We start from the raw sequence: 19,365 nt of genomic DNA on the forward strand, positions 1-19,365 counted from the left end.
CCCACCCCCGGGGGCGGCGCGGCCCGACGCCGGCGCGGGAACCACACCGCGGCCCCGGGCGCTGCTACTGCCCCAGCCGCGCCGCCGCCCGCTCTGACCGCTCCCGCTCCCTGCGGGCGGGCTGCAGTAGGTGGGGCCAGAGGAACCGGCATATGCCTCGACAGGCGTCAGCGCTGCCCTATGGGAAGCGGGGAAGGGCGGGCCCGAGCGGCGGCGGCCCAATGGCAAGCACGATCCTACGTGATGCAGTTACCTGCGGGGTATAAAAAGAGCTGCCTGCGCGCTAGCCCCTCGCTTACACAGTATGGCCGGCGACATTAGCTAGCGCTCGCTCAACGCTCTTCTCTGTAACAGGGGAACACACGGACTGCAAGGAACCGAACCGCATCGCCTGCCCGCCCGCACCCCCGCTCGGACTGTAACCCTCTCACACACGCTCACGCCGCATCCGCCGCCGCGCACTCCGGGTGGTTTTCGCTGGTTTAAAAAAAAAAACCAACCATTTTTTTTTTAAATTAATATTAAAAAAAAAAACCCTAGAAGGTGAAACCCGCCCGGGACGGACTGGGACCTGGCGGCGGCAGCGCGGCCCGTGCAGCAGCAAACGGTAGCGGCCGGGGGCGGTAGTTTGGTTGTCGTTAATTTCTGTGGTTGTTGGTTGCCGAGTTGTCTCACCATGAAGGAGAACGGTGCACACTTCTTCGAAGGGACCGAGAAGCTGTTGGAGGTGTGGTTCGCCCGGCAGCAGCCCGCGCAGCAGGAGCCGCACCAGAGCAAGGGGTCCGGCGATCTTCGCACCATACCCAGGTCCGTTAACGGCCGGGGTGGGGGGGTGCGGCGGTTGGGAGTGCTGCCCTTAACGGCCGGGGGACGGGAGGGGCCGGTGAATGGCCGGCGCACGCCGGGCCCGGGTGTGGTGGCGGCGGGCGAGAGTGTGCGAGAGGAGCGGGGCGGGGGCTGGGGGGTAATGGCCGTGCGCGGGCTGGCGGCAGCGCTGACGGGAGGCTGGTTCCGGGGTGGCTCGGCAGAGCCGTTGGTGGCAACGGCCGCGCGCGCGCGCGGCGGGCTCGGCTCCTGCGCGGCCGCCGAGCTGTCGGCCTCCTTCCCCCTCCCTCGGTGACAGCCCCGGCCTCTCCCGTCTGCCGGCGCAACGCCGCCGTAGCCGCGGGAGGGCAGGGGGTGACCTTCCGCCGCCCTCCACAGACCCCCCTCAAGGCCGCGGAGGCAGGGAGCCTCCCCTCGTCCCGGGCGGCGGGGGGGGTGGGGAGGGGTGGTAGTGGCGGGGACGGCGCGGCGCGGAAGCCATTCCGTGCCGCCACCTCGTGCAGCCCCGTGCGGTCCCTGCTGGCAACATGTGGTGGCAGGGAGAGGAGAGCCGGGCGTGTGCCGCGCCGGCCAGGAGTGCCTGCGGGGGGAGGCGGCTGGCGGAGTGTCGCAGTGCTGCTGGCGGCCGGGGGCACGGCAGCGGCACCCACTCCTCTGCACCAAGCCCCCGCGCACGTTGCAGCTCCCGGCAGCTGTCTGGTGGTGGTTGGCCCCACTCGCAGCGGGAGCCGTGGAAGTCTTTTTACGGCGGGGCTTCATGCTCCCGCCGGCTTTGGGATGGGGGAAGGCTCGGAAAATCCCTGCCCGTTGAGACCGGCTGTGCTGCGGAGAGTGGGGGACAGGAATCTCGTTCCCGGAGCTGGAAGCTGGAAGGGGAGATCCCTCTTGCTGTCGCGACGAGGATTGATGGTTCCCTCACATGGCCGGTTTCGCGGCGACCTCCGGCACTGTGTAGCTGGACAGGTTCACCCAGCGGCTCTCACGGAGGGAAGCGAGCAGTACGCGGGAACCCCTCCCGTGTCTCCCTGTGGCGTGGTAGGCACCGGAGTGGGGCCGGCGGCGGCGGGGGGGATGCCCCCCCGGAGTGTGGCTGGAGCCACGATTTACACGTGAGTCCCTTGGCTGGGCTCCCGGCTCCGCGGCCTCTTCCCCCATTGACAAGTTCAGGCCAATGAGAGCCGGGCGCCGCGAAGGGGCGGGGCCGCGCCTGTCACCCAATGGGCATCTGCGGAATGTGCTGGCGCTTCTTTCACGGCCGCCCAGGGAGGAAGAAAGGCCCGAGGCCCGCGCGGCGCCCGCTGCACACGTGTTCCGAGCTCGGCCCTCTGCGGGGCGGCAGCTCTTCCCTCCTGTGGCCGAGGTACGCCTGCTCGGCCTTTGTTAGCGCAGTAGCCGATGGCCACCGGCCGGCACGCGGGTCATCTTTGAAGCCATGCTGGGCAATGAGATGTCTTTGCTGTAGCTTGCCAGTACAGTATTTTATAGCGGGCAGTCTGGAAGGACTGGAATACCTAGACTTCTGACTTGCAGTAATCGGGGGTCCAACCATAGATCTGCAGAAAATGACGTTCTGGCACAGGTGTCCTGGAAGTGTCATAAAATGGGAGCTGCAAGCTTGAAGTACAAAGCAAAATCTGCTTGTGGACCCAGAACTATGTACAGATTTATAGGAGGGACAAGAATGGTATGTAGATATAATCGGCTGACATAGTTGAAAAAAGCAGGCTTGTCTTAAGCATACAGGGTAAATCTGAAGGTTATCTTTATGTCAGTAGTTTACTATCAGTATGGTAAACTGTTCAAGTTTCCAGGTTCAGATGGTAGCTGGAGGATCTGGTGTTCTCAGTGTATCCAGATCTGCTTCTGTACATCACTGTTATCCAGTGCTCTTTGGTCAGAGAGTTTGTCATGATGTATTGAATGTTTGGAATATGGTAATGATGGTAGTGTCTCCATTCAAAGGCATACTTAGCATATGCTATTTGTCTTTTCCTTTGTTTTGGTGTTTCTCAGCAAATCTCCTGCGTGTATATATTGGTAGTTAGCTATCCAAATATGTGAATTGCCAGTGGGCAGATAACTGCTTTTGCTGAAATAATGAATAGCCCATGTTGTGTGTGTGTGTATACATACACCACTAAGCTCATGGGTAGTAGAAGCTTCATTCCTGCCATGCCAGAAGCACTGCAGAATACATGTTTAGCTCTGACCTGTTGGTGTAATGGGTGGTTTGCTCATGTAACTTGCTGACTTGTGAAGATATTTAGACCTTTTTGAATAATGTGTTTAACATGGAAATCATCAGATGTGGTTATACAGGTCTTTGAGATTTAGCGGTATAGTAGATACCACAAGGTAACAACTTGTACAGTTAATGTGCAGGTAATCCTGGAAGACTATTGCAAATCCTAGCTGAAATACGTGTAGATGATCTGAGTTACATAGGCACTTCAGGATTCCTGTCGTGTTTGACTTTAAATGTGAAAGATTCTGAAAGTACTCGTATGACTTTGTGTTAATATGCTGGTGTTGGACTCTACAGGTCTAGTTTAGAGATGGCATTCTGCAAATGCTTTTGGCACTGACACATTCATGCTCTCTGGTGTTCTGTTTGTCAGTTCAGGCTCACGTTTACATAACTGCAAACTTAATTTTTAAAACTGCTCAATGGCATTTAATGTAATTGCAAGGCAGGTACTGTGACAGTTCCTTTGTATGGTTTAGATATGGCTGTAAAGTTTTAATAGAGTAGATACAAACTGTTAACTGTTGAACATGTGGTCTTTAACACAGTTTCAGAGCTGTGAGCAAGCTTTGAAGGCCTTTGTGTTAATAGGCTCTTAATACAAGATGTTAATTGAAGCTGTGTGCTTTTTTGGTAGGCAGCTGTGACATGCCTGAAAATTGCTGTTAACCTGTGTCCAGGAGTAATTATCAGTGATACTGTGTTGCTAGCATGAAGTGAAGCTTTATAAACAGTCTCTTTTAGAAAATTGTCAGAATGAAATTATTTCCTACAGTTGATAGATGCAAATGAAAAAATTCTGAATACAATATATCCCACTATGTTAATTCTATAAAGGCAATTGAATAAGCTAGTTTATGTTGAACAGAACTTGAAATCAAAGCTGAAACTGTGGAACAATAGCTAACTTAGAATCAAGTTGCAAACCAGTTGAGCTTTCCTTTTGTATTGTAATACCTGCTTAGTAGTGAAATGTGAGCCATTCATCTACTGAATAACTAAGCTAGCGTTCAAAGCTAAAAATTTCCATGTTGTGTGTGGTTGCTAGGGATTAGATATTTTAAAGTCTTTGCTGGATATTACCAGCAAAAAAAGGAAAAAAGTTCAAGAACTGATGCAATTAAGAAAATTTTCAGTTTTTCCTCCTATGGCCAAGCCTGCTTTAGAGAAGAGTTTGGGGAAGTGTAAAGTATTTCAGAAAACATCTATATGGATTGTTTCAATATGTTCAGTAAAAGTCCCAACTGAAAACTTAAAGAAAACCATTGAACATGGGCTTTACTTTGCTGTTAAGATTTGGGGGGTTTTTGGTCATTTGCTAATCAGTTCTGCAAAAAGGTCTTGTGGTTGAAATGGTGGCAAGCATCTGAAGATATCTACCCTACTCATATTCAAAAGTGGAATGAAGTGAACATTTTTGTGGTCTCGAAATAATTGACTTTAACTTTAGTGCTTGTTCTCACTATGCTTTGTAAAGCATGTTTTTTTAAAAATAGCCTTAAACTATGTATAAAAAAGTAGGATTTGCTGAAAACATGATGAACATGCTGCAAGTCCTGGTGTTCGGTGGTGACCGAGTAGTGCATTCACTGTCCCCACAGTAAAATCAGCTGTTTATTCCTTCAGATGACATGCAACTATGCATTTCCCATCTCAAGGCTTATCATGATCTTGAATGTACAGACGTTTGAAACCATAGGTTAATGATGCAAGTATTAAGAGTCCATATCTCAAGCATTCAACCCTGAAGAATACTCTGAAATTAAGCTTGTTTATGGACCCTTAATGTGCTTCCTATCTGTCTGTTATGTGGACACAAAAAACTGGAGAAAAAACAGTGCAGTAATGAGCAATATGGAGTGACACTGATGTGAGATTCTCATCCTGTGCTACGTGAAAACTGCCAAGCACCAATACAGTCAAGCATCTGATATGAGTCCTGTAAATACTTGCTTTGTACTGCACCCTATAGCCTGAGTCAACTCACTGCCGCAGTGCCGCTGCACCTCTACCCCCTCCCCTGGGCCTTAGCACCATAGCAATGTTATCTGCCTGTTTTCTCAAACAGTGAAGGTACAAGGAGGCTGGGCCATGAGCCCTATCCTGCTTACTCCTGCAGTGCTTTGGAACAAAACAGTGCGGAGGCTGGGAAGAAGGTGGGGTAGGCAGGATTGTGCCAGGATAAGGGCTTCTGTCACTATGTACTTGCTGAGCTTTTTTACATGGAGATGAAAGGTAATCTGGAGAACTTAACGTAAGAATTCAGTCTTCCCCTCATCAAAATTGGTACTCATAAACTAGATTTTAGCAAGCAAGTTCAAAATTACAGGTAAAGTATGTTTGCTTGTGACTTTCAATTGTAATTAAAGAATGGTTTCACACAAAGGAAGCAAGCCCTTTTATGCTCACTGCTACTGATTGTGATACTGCTCATGGGAAGTTAAGACTTATGTTGAAGGCTTTTTGATATTTTCTTACCTTACCACTGAAACTGCTAAAGAATTTGGTTAGTCACTTTCTGTCAAAGATCTGGTCCCTTAGGCTCCATAGAGCATCATGTTAAAATATGTAGCTACTGGTATATTCCTAAAGGGGCTTTTTTAATGGCTGTTTACTCAGCCAGGAGAACAGGAAGATTTGAGGCTTATGGTAGGTACTTGCTGTGTTACAGCATGTTCCTTCTGGAGAAGGTTACACTCAAACTTGCCCTGAATGTTGCCTGCAAGTCTTGTTGAAGCCCTGATGGTGCCTATTGGGGCTCATGCTTCCTTAAACATGTTGGGCATCGAGGTATGTTTTGTCCTTCGATATGAGAGACTTAGGAATACCCATCGAATATCTTCGGATGTAAAGGATGGAGTCACCATTCCATGTATACTGCTGTAACTGCAAGAATGACAAAAGGCCTGCAACAGGAGCCTTATGCAGCCTTTAAAGCACTATCTGTGGCCATCTTTGTGCCATTGCTGAAATACCTTGGTGTCATTTGGGAATGATTCTCTTTAGTAGTTGGCTCAGGACCTTCTAGGTAAGAAGTATCTTGTGAGGAGTACTGCTTGGAATCACTTTTGATGTGGATGCAATTTTCCATTCAGATGCCTGTCTTTAAGTCAAAATTAAGTGCATGTCCCTGGAGACTCTCAAGTTTAAGATACAGGAGATGCAGACAGTCGTTCTGTGTATCTATGTTCAGAGCATATAGAGGGTGTGTGGTTTTTGTGCACTCCACAGATAGTGCTGAAGTAAAATTATCGAGTTGCCAGTGTCTTGTGTCTAAAATCAGGGTGTGAACATAGTTCAAGATGATCTATCTTCAACAGCAATTTATAAACTAAGTTATAATTATCTAATAGGAAATACGCATCTGTCCGCAGAAAAATACACCAGCTGTTAGGAGGTGCTTTAAAAAGCTTGTGACTTTTGTGTAGTTGGTCTGTACTGTATCTACCTGTTTCAGGACGCTTGAAACTAATGTTGCAACTCTGCTGACACTGATATTTAGCCAGCTTCCATGCTCCTCAGCTACAGGTCCTCTGCATAGGCAGGTTAGACAAGGCATTGAGTTTGACTGTTCTGGATCATGGTCTTGGTAGGAATTTGCCTACTTAACTGTAGCCTGCTAACAAGGTAACTGATATATTTGTTGGCTCCTAAAAATACTTAGTAGGTAACAGGTGAGGGAATAAAAAGTTGCTCTGCAGTTGAACGCTTGATTTTAAACAAGGTCTTACAGTAAAGTAAAAGATTAAAATACATATTACTTTGATTACTACGGCCTTGTCAGCTGTTCTATTTTAATGAAAAGCTATGCAAGAGTATGTATAGAGCTGAAGCTGTCTTTAGGAGTTTCATAGGATTTATTTCCTAAGAATTCCTGCCCTACTGTAAAACAACTTTTCCTCCCAGTGCTCTCTGGGCTGGGTACTGCTGGGTACTAGCAAGGTACTGTTACTGGGGTGGTGGGATGGTATGCTTGTGGAGGCTGTTAATTGCTGATAGGAACAAGTTCTTGATGTAGTTCATTATCTTCTTAAATTGCTGTTATTCCTGTCCCAGTTGACCTGAAACAGCAGTATTGTGCTACTGCCTGATATGCTTGACTCCTGTGTGAAGACCCTGTTTTACCCCTGAAGGTAAAGGCTCAGAATAGACCAATAACTTGCATTCAAAGGTATGGTTTTATCTGGCAAGGAAAAATTGATTTATAGGTTACTCATTCTTCATTTCTCAGAAATATTAAGTAAAGGAGCAAACATGATGGTTTTGAACCTGGTTGAGAGGGACTGTTGATTATTCATTTCATTACACATTTTAAGCATATTTCCTAAAAATAAATTAAAATACTTCTCAGTTCTGATAGGTTTTCCATACTGACATATCCGGGTGGCAGTTTGAATGGAAGTTACTTGCACTGTGGTGTAACAAGTCCATGCTGATAAGGCACTAAACGTTGCAACACAGGTATAGGAGTAGATTGCTAAACTTGATTTTTTTTTTTGCATGTTCTGCTAGTCGAGTACAGAACAAGCAGCTTTCTACCATTCAAGCATGGACAGTTTTTCACACTTGAGTAGATGTATTCCATTTTGATTTGGTATTCTCTGAGCATGTGCAGCCATTTAAGATGCATGGTGCTTGCCTATTGGAGAAACTACTTTCAGTAGGTGTCAGTTATTTGAAATTTCAGGAACAGTATTTTACAGCTTTGGAATGAAGTGGGTAATAAGCCTACATAACAGCAAGGAACTGGTCTCAAATGCATTTTCAGTTTGGAGTTCCAGTGGATGCAGGTTCTGCTACAGAACTTAGCTACCAATGATTGCCATGCACCATATTCTGTATGCTTGGCTTGAGTATAGGGAAGCAATCTCCAAAGTGCTTGGAATTGTCCTGATATCTGGCTATGGGAAAGAATTTAGGAAATAATAATGCAATTCATATACTTCCCATTGAAAGGGGAATTTTGAAGAGCAGAAGCCCATGATAGCAATTCATTGAGAATAAGTCTCTTTGGCTTCCCTTTCTCAGCTGGAGGCTTTGCTTCCCAGTTAGAAGTTCACTCAGTTATGAAATAGGAAGTAATGTTCTCAAGTATTTCACAGTTACTAACTTTGAGAATTTTTACTTGACAAAATGGGATTAGCTGCAATACATGTACTGATAACCATTGAAATACTATTTTTAAGGTGGATTTTTTGTTTCCACTTTAAGTGGGGGTGGATGTTGCTTGTCTCTAGTAATGCTTAAATGGTTATACAGATTAAAGAAAAGGAAGAAATGCAAGAGTTAGACTTCTAGTGAACTCAGTGTACTTAGTACAAAGTAGTCCCAGATGTTCTTTCTTTGCTCTGCTTTAAACAATGGAAAATGTCAAATACTAAGGTCGTCTTGTTTAAATAGATTATACTGAGATCAAATCCAGCATGTTAGTGGCCTTTCTGTAGTTTTCTGTGCTTAACTTTAAAATGCATACAGGTACAGGCCAGTATCTCTGTAAAACTTCTCCCTAATGTGACCAAGTCTCATCCGGGGTGCTGCAACCCTTTGTTAGTCTATTTTATGTATACTACTGGATCAAGCCTGACATCTTGCGTGTTTCTCAACTTGTAGGCTTTCTTCCTTGATGCTACTCTAATCAGATCAACTGATGAACTTGCCCGTTATTCCTGTAAAGGCTGAATGCATGAACATTTTGCATATGCTTAGCTATCCTTTCTGTAGTGGAATAGTGATCAACTGAGCAAAGTTCAAATATGCAAAGGTCTTGTGCAACTGCAGATTTCAGCCATAGTACCTAAATACCAACTATACTACTAATGAGCATAACTAGGGACTTTCTTTGCATGGTAGGCTTTGGACTTAACATGCAATATTGTATTGTTGGTAGTATGCTGTACTGATCCTTCATTGTTGGACTACTTGAACACCAGAATTGTTACATCTTCCTCTACTAATATGTGATTGAAACTTAAATGAGCCATTTCTCTGAAATGTCTGTACTGAGTTGCACTGCAGTGATACTTAAAGAAAATTAAGGTTTTGCCTGTCTGACCAGGTAAGAAGCTTGTGAAGGCTGAGATGTATGCTCTTGCAAAGCCTGAGGTAGTTACATACACTTTAATACTTAGACAAGTACAAAATCGGATTTGTAGTAGTGTACAAATGCGGGGTTACTGCAGCTCAGCATCGGGCAATGGAAGGGAACTCTGCCTCAGCTTTCATAAATGCTATGTCAGATGCTGAGTGTTTCTTTAATGGCAAATAAAATATCATCAGTAGTGGTGCTGGAATGATTTAAACAGTTATTCCACCATACTAAACCAAAGGAACACATGACCTAGTTCAGTTTACAGGAAGAGTATAACAGGATGTTAGAGAAGATACTAAGGCTGGCAAATTCATGCAGGTGTGCTGTAGCTTCCACAGAAAATGAAATCCTTCAGTCCTGTCCTTAGCAAAACGTCCTGATTGTCTAGGAGCATTTAAATAGGTATAATATAAACTATTTCACTCTTCGCATTTACCAGGTTTTTCAATGATGAGCAGATGCTTGCATTTTCATACATAGTTGAGTGTCAGGAACAGAGCTAAACCCAGTCAATGACATAAGCGTAGAGCTGAATAAATGTGTGGGACTTTATCTGAGCATTAAAAACAAGCTGTTTTTTTTATTTGACATACAGATTTTAGTGGTCTGTGCTGTCATGTCTATAGTTGCAGAAAAGTATTTCATCAAGGTTCCCTAATGGGGGTGGTAGGGAAAACCTCACTCTGATTTTAAGTATGATTTTAAGTTTGAGCTCAGCGATCTCACTGGAGTCATATCGCTGAGCTCAAACTTGTTCAGATGTGCCCTTAGTTATGAGGAATTTTAAGATGCATAGGATTCTCTTAAACTCATTTTTAATAGCTTCAGTCTGATCTAAAAGGAGGCTATAGAGTGAGTTTGTATGTTAAGGATGTTCTGGTTGACACCTGTATAAATATACTGGTTTAGTGCAATATACACTTTAAAAGGGAAAATCCTCAAGTATTAGTAGTAAAGGTACAGAATTCAGTTTCAGGAGGCATTCTCAAGTGGGGGACAAATTAAGGTGTTTATTTGCTGGGGTGTTTAGAGAAGCAAAGAACATCTGGATATTTTATGTGTACAGCAGAATCTAAAACTTCAACTTTGCAAATGGACCAGTTTTCTAAGGGGAAAGATTGGTGGCTGCTGGAGGAACCCTGCTGGTAGAATTAACAGTGAATGCTCTGTCCTGAAGTACAACTATAGAGCTTTTGCAGTGTCAATCAAGGGAGAGAGGTCTGACTCCTGAGGAAGGATTAAGGCTGACAATTATATGGGCAGCTGAGCCAATCCAATAGCTTGGTGATGAAAAAATTGCAATTCTTCTGGCACTCCCAGCTGTGAAGGGTCCTGTAGTTGTTCCAGCTCTACTGATGGGCAGCTTAGTTTTATGCTGGGTTAGTAAATTTCTTGGTTCATGACTGGTCTGAGCACAAGAGCCAGCACAAGCCTGCAGGTGGAATATGCTGTGGGAAGGGAGGGATGGGAGAAGTAGGGCAGCTGGCAGTCTTGTAATTTTGCAACTTCAGGAAGCTGTATCTGTTCCTGTCTGCTTTATAGCAAATTTGACTATATTGGATTCTACTAATCTGGTGTAGGCACAAGACTGAAGTGACAACCAAAGTAGTTTTTTGCGAGTCTGTCACTTCTCATGAATACTTGGAAGTCTTTCGGCTTAATTTAAGCCCTTTGGTTTTTTTTTCAGTTTCTTACTCTACAAGGAATTTTATTAATGACAGTAAAGAATTTAAATATTAAACTTCTACCACTATAGTGAAATGTAGCACTGTAGCTTCAACTTGTGCTATGTGAAAATAGTTCAGTTTTCTTTCTTGTAAGTGTAATATTCAAAATTATTTGCTATAAGTCTTCTGTTATTTTCTAGAGGTAGAAGGAATTCAGGATCAAAGAGGAATTCAGGTCATTGAGATGTACTGGGTTTTGGGGCTGGTTTTCAATTCAATGGTGGACTTGAGTCTAAGCCGGACAAATAAAACATGTTAATCTTAACTTGCTGGTTTATTACTCTAGTAGTTGCCAATGACTACTGCGATGGAAGTACATGGAGATTCAACCTAAAGCATACCTTAGGTTTAACAGTGAATTTTATCTTAGTACAAGTGGGATGCAGGACTTAAAGTTATCCTGACTTGCCTAGTTAGAAGCTTGGGGGTTGCTGTTTGACAGTTGTCCTTGTGCAGCAGATTACACTAACAGATCTTAATGAATACTTAGCCACTGGGAGCTAAGAATTGGATATTACTGTATTGTGTTAGACAGTTCCTATATAAAAAGTCCTCGCCTTTCGTGCTCTCAGATCCAGCAACTCAAGACGAGGTATAGTCTTTTTGGGCTATACTTTTTACCCAGGGTTCCAGAAAGCTTTAGTTTGTTTAACCTCTTGTTTGTGCTCTTCTAAATTTCTTCACAGGATTGAGTGGGACAAACTTCTGGAGAATGTGCATTGTTTGATCATAAGTGTGACAAAAACTGACAAGCAGGAAGCTTATGTACTCAGGTAAGCCATTAGCTTATTCTTTTAGTCTCCAAGTGGTACAAAAGTTAAAGCTGTTGTATGGGATCCACTTGGCTGAGAATCCAATCTTGGGTTAAGATCCTGCTGTTCATGACTACAGCTTGCAGGGGTCTGCTAATCATAATACTATCATGCTTCTGTTCAGTAGCAGAAATGTCTTCATAGTTATCAGTGTTTGTCTTTTTTCTTTAACTAAAAGGATTAAGGACAGGGCTGTGGTGTTTCTGCACCTGATCATTTAATTTTATCTAGGGATAAATAAGTCTACCCAATTAAGAGGTTTAGGATTACTTCAGCAGAACAGTGCATGTAAGTGTCACTTTTAGGTCAGCAAAAACTGTATCAGTAGATTGCTTTTAACTCCAGATAATGCAATCAAGTGGAACAACTCTTGCAGCTGAGCAAAGGACATCTGTAAAAATGTAACTTTCCTGAAATCTTGGAATTTGTATTGTGCAGCAGTTAGTTGTAAGGGCACTACTTTTGCCATGTGTTTTTCATCTTGCAAAATACTTTCATGCTCTTTCTACGTGAACTTTACAGACACATTGACATTCTCTGTTTTACTTCAGATTACAGAAACTGAAGCTTTTCTACTCTGAAGGACTGCCTTGAGGGCAAGGTTGGGCTAAGAGCAAGCTAGTCAAAGAAACTGTGCCGAAGTCTTGTTTCCACAAGCTTCATGTATTTGAAACAAAATTCTGAAAAGAATGTAATTAGTTACAACTGCATCCTGGATGAAATATAACCTTTACTTTGAATTCTTAAACAGCATTCCAAACTGAGTTAGTTACTTAGGCTAGATTTATTCCCATTGTTCAGTTACTTGGTGAGAAGATACTTGTTATACATGTTTAAGTGTTCTGGGTCTAGTATCATTGCTAATCTCCAGTTCAGTGGGACTGGAGTTAAGTATCTGACTTACAGTTTCTGTATAGTTAATTTCTGTATCTTATGCAAAAGGCATATTGTATAGCTGTACCTATAGTCTCATTGAGACTTCCTGTTCCTGTGGATAGGTGCTGGTTTACCACTTCCCAGTAGTCAGCTTTCCTAGAAGATGCAGCCAGACAATTTATGAAATTCTGTTAAGGCTTTTGCCTTTTTTTGGGTTGACTTTCTCATAAGCTTTATTTCAGCTGAGAAGGTCAGATTTCAAGTCTGACCCTGTTCTGTGTCTGGATCGAGAAATTAAATTCTGTGTCTACGTTGTGTACTCACTTCACAGCACACTTCTATTTCTCAAATAGATTGAGGATATGTAATGCACATAGTACCTCTTTTCCTGTAGTGTGGTAGCTGTGTAATATCACGCTTGCAGCAGGTATTTGTTTTGGGAAATCATAACAGCTCTCAAATGTTAGCTAAAATCTATTGGTTTGATCCATTTGCCAAGCATGTTTATGTACCATATGCTGAATGTTCACTTACAGTAATGCATTTGGTTGGGATAAGAACCAAGATCTAACCATTCTCTCCTGGCTTGTTTAATATAAAGCACTTTATATATTTCTGACACTTTTTTTACAGTGAGAGTAGCATGTTTGTCTCCAAGAGACGTTTCATTTTGAAGACGTGTGGTACCACCCTCTTACTGCAAGCACTGGTTCCCCTGTTGGAGCTTGCTAGGGAGTACAGTGGGTTTGACTCAATTCAGGTAAGGTGCCAGAAAAGCTGCATATTCCTTAGAATGTACAAAAAGCTTTTTACTAATACTTCAAATTTACTGGCTTTATTAAATATTTTGAAACTTCCTTTGCCATTTATGTATGCTTCCCATAATGAGAAGATTGTAATATAAGATTGCTTGCTCTGCTCTACGATTCAGCCTTCTATTTGCCTCTTAAAGGATGTTAATTTACAAATGCTATTGTGCTGAGTTAAGGTTACTTAAGGGTGAAAGAATTCCATGCCCATATTGTCAGTGTTGAAGTCACTGATGTTTTCTTGTGGAAAACAAATGTGGAAGTAGGCTGTCTCCTGTAGCTTACAAATTAAGCTAGGAATAACCATATGCCTCTGAAATGGAAATACAGGTAGCAGCGTTTTGACAATGAAAACATAGGTCCTGTGAAAGCTTATATTAAATGCTTGCATTTTTCTAGATTTTTAGATTCAAGGTGGACAGATATATTCAGTATCTAAGGTGCACTTTTATTTTTTCAGAGCTTCTTTTATTCACGTAAGAATTTCATGAAGCCTTCCCACCAGGAGTACCCACATAGGAATTTCCAGGAAGAAGTAGAGTTTCTTAATGAAATTTTCCCAAGTAAGTTCATTAACCTTCAGCAAAGTTGCACAGCTTGTGTGAAGTGAGAAGTGACAAGCAGTACAATACATGCGGGCTGCCGGGCCATTCATTCAGTAGTCCTTGCAGTTCTGTGGCCAGCACCAGCTTCGTCTGCATAAAAATCAAAGGCTATAAATACTTATTTTCTGGATTTTTGACACTAACTTGCCAAGATCAAAACTTAAATCATACTAAGCGTGACACTCAACACCTTGTCTTAACTGAGGTCATCTTCAGACTTCCAAATAGTGTAGTAATTCAATCTGCAGAATCCAGCTGTCACTAACCATAAAAGCCTCATTAAAAACATAAAATAGTAATTTAAGAACTAATACACTGAAGAAAAATGTAAGGTTTTCTCAGAAAAGTTGCTGCACTAAAGATTGAATTCAAACATTTAATAAAATCTAAAACATACAAGAATAACCCTGAATTTCAACTACTGGCAAAAAAGTAGTAGTACTTATAAGTACTACTGTAAGTACAGATAAGTACTTGTAGTACTTATCTGAGTTATTTGAAAATATATGCTAATCATAAATTCATTAAATAGATGCTTAAGAGTACTAGGGTTTCTGTCTGTGCATAGCTAAAGCTGTAATCTGAATTTCCTGCTAGTAGGCTTTGAACTGGGGTGTCCAGACCACCTTCTGAGGGAGCAGCCTGTTTTTCTGGTTATTGGCTTTACATTCCTGAAGTTAAATGCCTGCTTATTTGATGCAGATGCTGACTGTATCAGTGAACCTCTTAGTGTTCTGTGAAAGAACTTCATTCTACTATCTTTAAATATGAAATGAAGCTATCTCTTGCATAAAAGATCAGCTGTGGTACGCTAACTGGAGGCTTTTTGTCTTGTCAGATGGAGCAGCTTATTGCATGGGGCGTATGAATTCTGATTGCTGGTATGTATGTGAAGACTTTGAAATCTTTGGGGCTTACAATAAAACTTGGTGCTGCTAACATTTGTTACATAAGTGGTTTGTATTTTATATAGGTACCTGTACACCCTGGATTTCCCAGAGAGTCGGATATCCAATCAGCCTGACCAGACACTGGAAATTCTGATGAGTGAGCTTGACCCAGTAGTTATGGACCAGTTCTACATGAAAGATGGTGTTACTGCAAATGATGTCACTCGTGTATGTTTGCTTGAAAACTAAGCATTTTTGGGAATGGTGGAAACTGGGCAACAAAATGCTTCACTTAGCAAATAACAAGGGTTATTTTTTGGTAGGAAAGATCTCATAGAAAATGTCAGGTTAGTCTTTTGGGAGTAAAATAGATTTGACTCTAGAATGTTTTTGGGAATATAACTTCACATTTTCAATGCCCCTGCTTTAATCTATTGAATGGAGCAATTTGCAGTGCTTTGGGTGATTGGGAGCTTATCCTCTGAAAAATGGAGGAGTAAGAATAAAACCACAATTGAGTAACTTCTGCTGAAGGATGGAGATTACGAGGAGTAAGACAGACTGAAGATAATGAATGCCAAGGGAATCTAGGTATCAAAATTAAGGTTTGATCATGGAGCCATTTGGGTAGGTGGGGGGGTGGATTTCAGGTCTAAGCATAACTCGGTGGTTTTGCCTCCTCTTCTCCTTTTTCCAAATGGGAAAGTCCTGTGACATGAACAAGTTTGTGACAAGTACATTGACTTCATCTGGTTTTCCATCTTAGGCTTTGATTCTCATACTGTATTTGCTGTTGAGATTTGGCTGTAGCTCAAGTACTGTGTGGGAAATCAAAGTGCTTGGGATTACACTTCATTCTAGAGTATAAAGAAGTATGTTCTCACTCCAGAGTAAATGTAAACAGCTGTCACTTTGTGGATACTGGTTGAACAGGAGCTCCATTTTCCATTTTAGTTGCAGAAGCAATTATGTATTAGATTTCTAAGCTGTTCCCTTGTCTTGGAGGTATGCAGCTTGGTCTGTAAGAGGCTAAGTATCTGATAACTTGCATGCAACTTGGCACTCAGTCACTTGATAAGTGACAGGATGCAAAGCAAGTTCATCTATAGTGGTACAAATTATCAAGCTGACTTGTTATTGGGAGAACTCTGGTCCCTTGAATTGCTGTTCGTTCTGCCTTTGAGTTAAATCTAAACAAGTATAAGGATGCATGATAAACTGAGTGGTGTAATTTTAACTTCTATTTCAGATGAGTGGAATTCGTGACCTGATACCAGGTTCTGTTATTGATGCTACAATGTTCAATCCTTGTGGGTATTCAATGAATGGGATGAAATCGGATGTAAGTTTTACTGATAATTAATGTTAAAATAAATAGTAATTATTTGGTGGTGGTAATATATTTTTTTTTTTCAGGGAACTTACTGGACTATTCACATCACTCCAGAACCAGAGTTCTCTTACGTTAGTTTTGAAACAAACATAAGTCAGACCTCTTATGATGACCTGATTAGAAAAGTTGTAGAGGTTTTCAAGCCAGGAAAATTTGTGACAACCCTCTTTGTTAATCAGGTGAGTTTTCTTGCATTAGCTTGTCAGCTCCTGAAATGCATTTAGACACAAACAAAGCAAGGCTAGAGATTTTTTTACTGGGGCATTAGTAGTTTCCAGTTTGTCTCTATTTGGATGGTAGTTTCTTTGGAAAGTAAAAATGCTCTTCAGTATTGCTTTGGCATGCACTAAATCTTATCTCCAGAAAAACTTCAGAAAGATAAGACAGCCCAGTCTCAGTTTTCTAAGGACTTCCTGTGCAGTTCTGTAGAGGCATAATTTCTTGCTTTGGCATTTGTCTGGATTTGGCTGCAGCTGTCAGTTGTAGAAGCATTGCTGCTGTTAATGGTGATGCTGCCAGCTGATGATTCATACTAAGAACAGTACCATACATAGGTAACAGCGTCGCTGCTTGGGATTGAGGCTTCCTGCAGCACTGTCAGGCATGGGTTTGAAGCATGTTGGTAACAGTATCACAAGAATCACACAAAATACATATTGTGCTAATCCATCTTTAAATGCTACGTTTAAAAAAGTAAATTTCACTTTTTTGTCTTCTAGAGCTCTAAATGTCGTACAGTGTTTTCTTCTGCCCAGAAGATTGAAGGGTTTAAACGTCTTGATCACCAGATTGCCCAATTCAGTGATTATAATTTTGTTTTTACCAGTTTTACAAAGAATCGCCAGCAACAGCACAGTTGATTAAGAATGAAGAAAAAACGTAAAAAGAAATCCCATATAGAAGGTGGTGGTTGCTTTCTAGTTAATGATTCAGGGGGCCATGCTTTCCACTCCCACCACCTTGTAGTTGTGGAAAGCCCTAGGTGTAATCATAGTATAACCATTTTGAATTGTATGCATTATTATATCAAGGAGTTAGATATCTTGCATGAATGCTCTCTTCTGTGTTTAGGTACTCTATGCCACTCTTGCTGTGAAATTGAAGTGCATGTAGAAAAATCTTACTGTATGAAACTTTACAACACTTGTAAAAATGATTCAGGTAGAATTACACACAGTATAGTTTTTCTCCAGGTATCACCAAAAATTCCCCACAGACAAGGCTTTCGTCCTCATTAGACTTTAGCCTTAACCTACTCACTGGGGACAGTTCTCTGTTAAATTGTCACTCTTTTTTTCAATTGATCTTGTGATTTCAGTCTAAAACAGTTTCTGACAAACTCTTATGATTTCTAATGAAACTGATTCCTAATTAACACTTTCATGTTTGGAGAAAGTTCTTAAAACAGTTAAATTGTTTTGCTACTACAGGTGGTGGTTGATTTATTTTTAAATCAGACTGACTTTTCATGCTCTACTCAAGCTTATAGGAATTTGCTAAGCTATACTGTAGCACTGGGTAATGCATTGGTCTTTCACCTCTAGAAACTTGGGTATCGGTACTAATGCAGGTTAAATTTCATCTTACCTTAATGCTCATTTATCTGTCCACATCTCGAAGCTGTCACACTGCTACACAATGGCAGAATTTGAAGAAGGTCCAAGACTTGATAGGGAAAGAGCTGGGTGAGGGTGCAAGTGCTTTGGCATAGTTGCGTGACAGCTTTGCAAAGTGCAAGTTCATGTTGGCACCAGGTATTTTCTTTCCTAATCACCAGTTAAGTCAGACTAAGAAGCTGGTGCTCCTGAGCACTGGCAGGTAGATCTAGTGAAGGAGTGGAATTTGCCGGGCTGGGTGTGTTGATTGGTTTGGATTATTCTCAGTAAAACCTGTGACCTACCACTTCTAACTGTAAAGAGTGCTTCTAAACTGGTCCAGTGTCACTTCATTTTGTTGTTCCAAGCAAAGCTAATGCCTCTATCTTGTAACAGTCCTGTGACATTGTTGTGCATGTGACTTACGTTGTATTTGAGTGTTGTGACTTCATCTGTTTTTTCCTCCTAATTACTAAGGTGGTTCCTCTTACTGTGACTTGAGGGCATTAAGTGAAGGCATAGAACAAGAACTGTCTGGGACACCTGGACAGAAGTGAAGTAGAATGCTATTCATAGAACATGAATAAGTGCGTAATTCAAAGTCACTTTAATGGGTATTGACTAAAATGCAGGCTTTAAAGAGCTGGCACACTTTCAGCTATGTTTGCAAATACTGGGATTTTAACAGCTGTGAGACCAGCATGTTAACTACAAAATTGAGATTATTTTTTCCCCCCTCTTGTCCTTGCAATGTTTTGACTCTTTCTGGTTTGACGCAATGGTTTTTTGTTCCTTCCGTATTTATAAATGAAGCACTTTTTCAGTGCTTCTAAACTAAAGTCTGCTTGGTTAGAAATCAAGTGGTTGGAACATTTTGAATTTTTTATTTTAAGCATATTGTTGATGTTCTTTACCAATGTTATCAATTACATGCTGTAAATGGCACTAGTGCTTTTTGGTGTTAATATTGAGGACCAATATTTCAGTGTGGTTTTGTTCTTAAACATTGTCCCAACTGACCTGACATTTGTTGGCTTGAGGTCCTTTAGACTGAAGATCCCTTTTCAAGTAATACTGAAATACACATTTTACAAATAGAAGCATAAGCCTCGGCTATAAAAATGAAAGCTGTTGAATGGATTATTGAACTATCTAGGGTGATCAGGATGGGGGGGGAGTATGGTGTTTATAATTTCTGTGGTGTTAGACTTTGATCATTTAAAATATCTGTACCACAACTTAATGCTTCAATAAAAGTTGGCTTAAATTGTTTGTAGTGATGATCCAGCAATTCTACCCTTCACACTCTTCATGCTTTTTGGTACCAAATGGTTTAATTCTGAAATAGATTGATGTGTGTCTTGTCCTAAATTACTTTAAATTTACTTTGCCCTTGTAGGGGATGCATCTCAACTGTTACCGTGTTGGTAGTTTAAAATGAGACAGCATGTCAAAGGAAGCCAGATGAAAATGTTATGCTGTTCTTGAGGCTAAAAATGT

General features: G+C 42.0%; 1 protein-coding gene across 2 annotated transcripts; it reads left to right on the top strand.

The window, feature by feature from the left end:
• The first annotated feature begins 308 nt into the window (after positions 1 to 308).
• Positions 309 to 19,137, top strand: AMD1 (adenosylmethionine decarboxylase 1). Of its 2 annotated transcripts, none has more exons than XM_072855674.1 (9): positions 309 to 807; positions 11,572 to 11,658; positions 13,207 to 13,333; positions 13,843 to 13,945; positions 14,826 to 14,868; positions 14,961 to 15,105; positions 16,127 to 16,219; positions 16,294 to 16,449; positions 16,990 to 19,137. In XM_072855674.1, exons 1-9 carry the CDS (start codon positions 677 to 679, stop codon positions 17,128 to 17,130), a joined length of 1,026 nt encoding a protein of 341 aa, XP_072711775.1. In that variant the 5' UTR covers positions 309 to 676; the 3' UTR covers positions 17,131 to 19,137. The 2 variants fall into 2 exon arrangements, with proteins under 2 accessions (XP_072711775.1, XP_072711776.1); XM_072855675.1 differs by lacking the exon at positions 309 to 807 and adding an exon at positions 2,158 to 2,185.
• The last annotated feature ends 228 nt before the right edge of the window (positions 19,138 to 19,365 follow it).

The sequence above is a fragment of the Ciconia boyciana genome, chromosome 3 (genome assembly GCF_034638445.1).
Source record: "Ciconia boyciana chromosome 3, ASM3463844v1, whole genome shotgun sequence".
NCBI lineage: Eukaryota > Metazoa > Chordata > Aves > Ciconiiformes > Ciconiidae > Ciconia > Ciconia boyciana.

Coding starts and splice junctions, on each gene's coding strand:
- AMD1 (XM_072855674.1), top strand. CDS start 677: ATGAAGGAGAACGGTGCACACTTCTTCGAAGGGACCGAGAAGCTGTTG. Junction 14,869..14,960: donor CGTATGAATTCTGATTGCTG/GTATGTATGTGA, acceptor TATTTTATATAG/GTACCTGTACACCCTGGATT. Junction 16,220..16,293: donor TGAATGGGATGAAATCGGAT/GTAAGTTTTACT, acceptor TTTTTTTTTCAG/GGAACTTACTGGACTATTCA.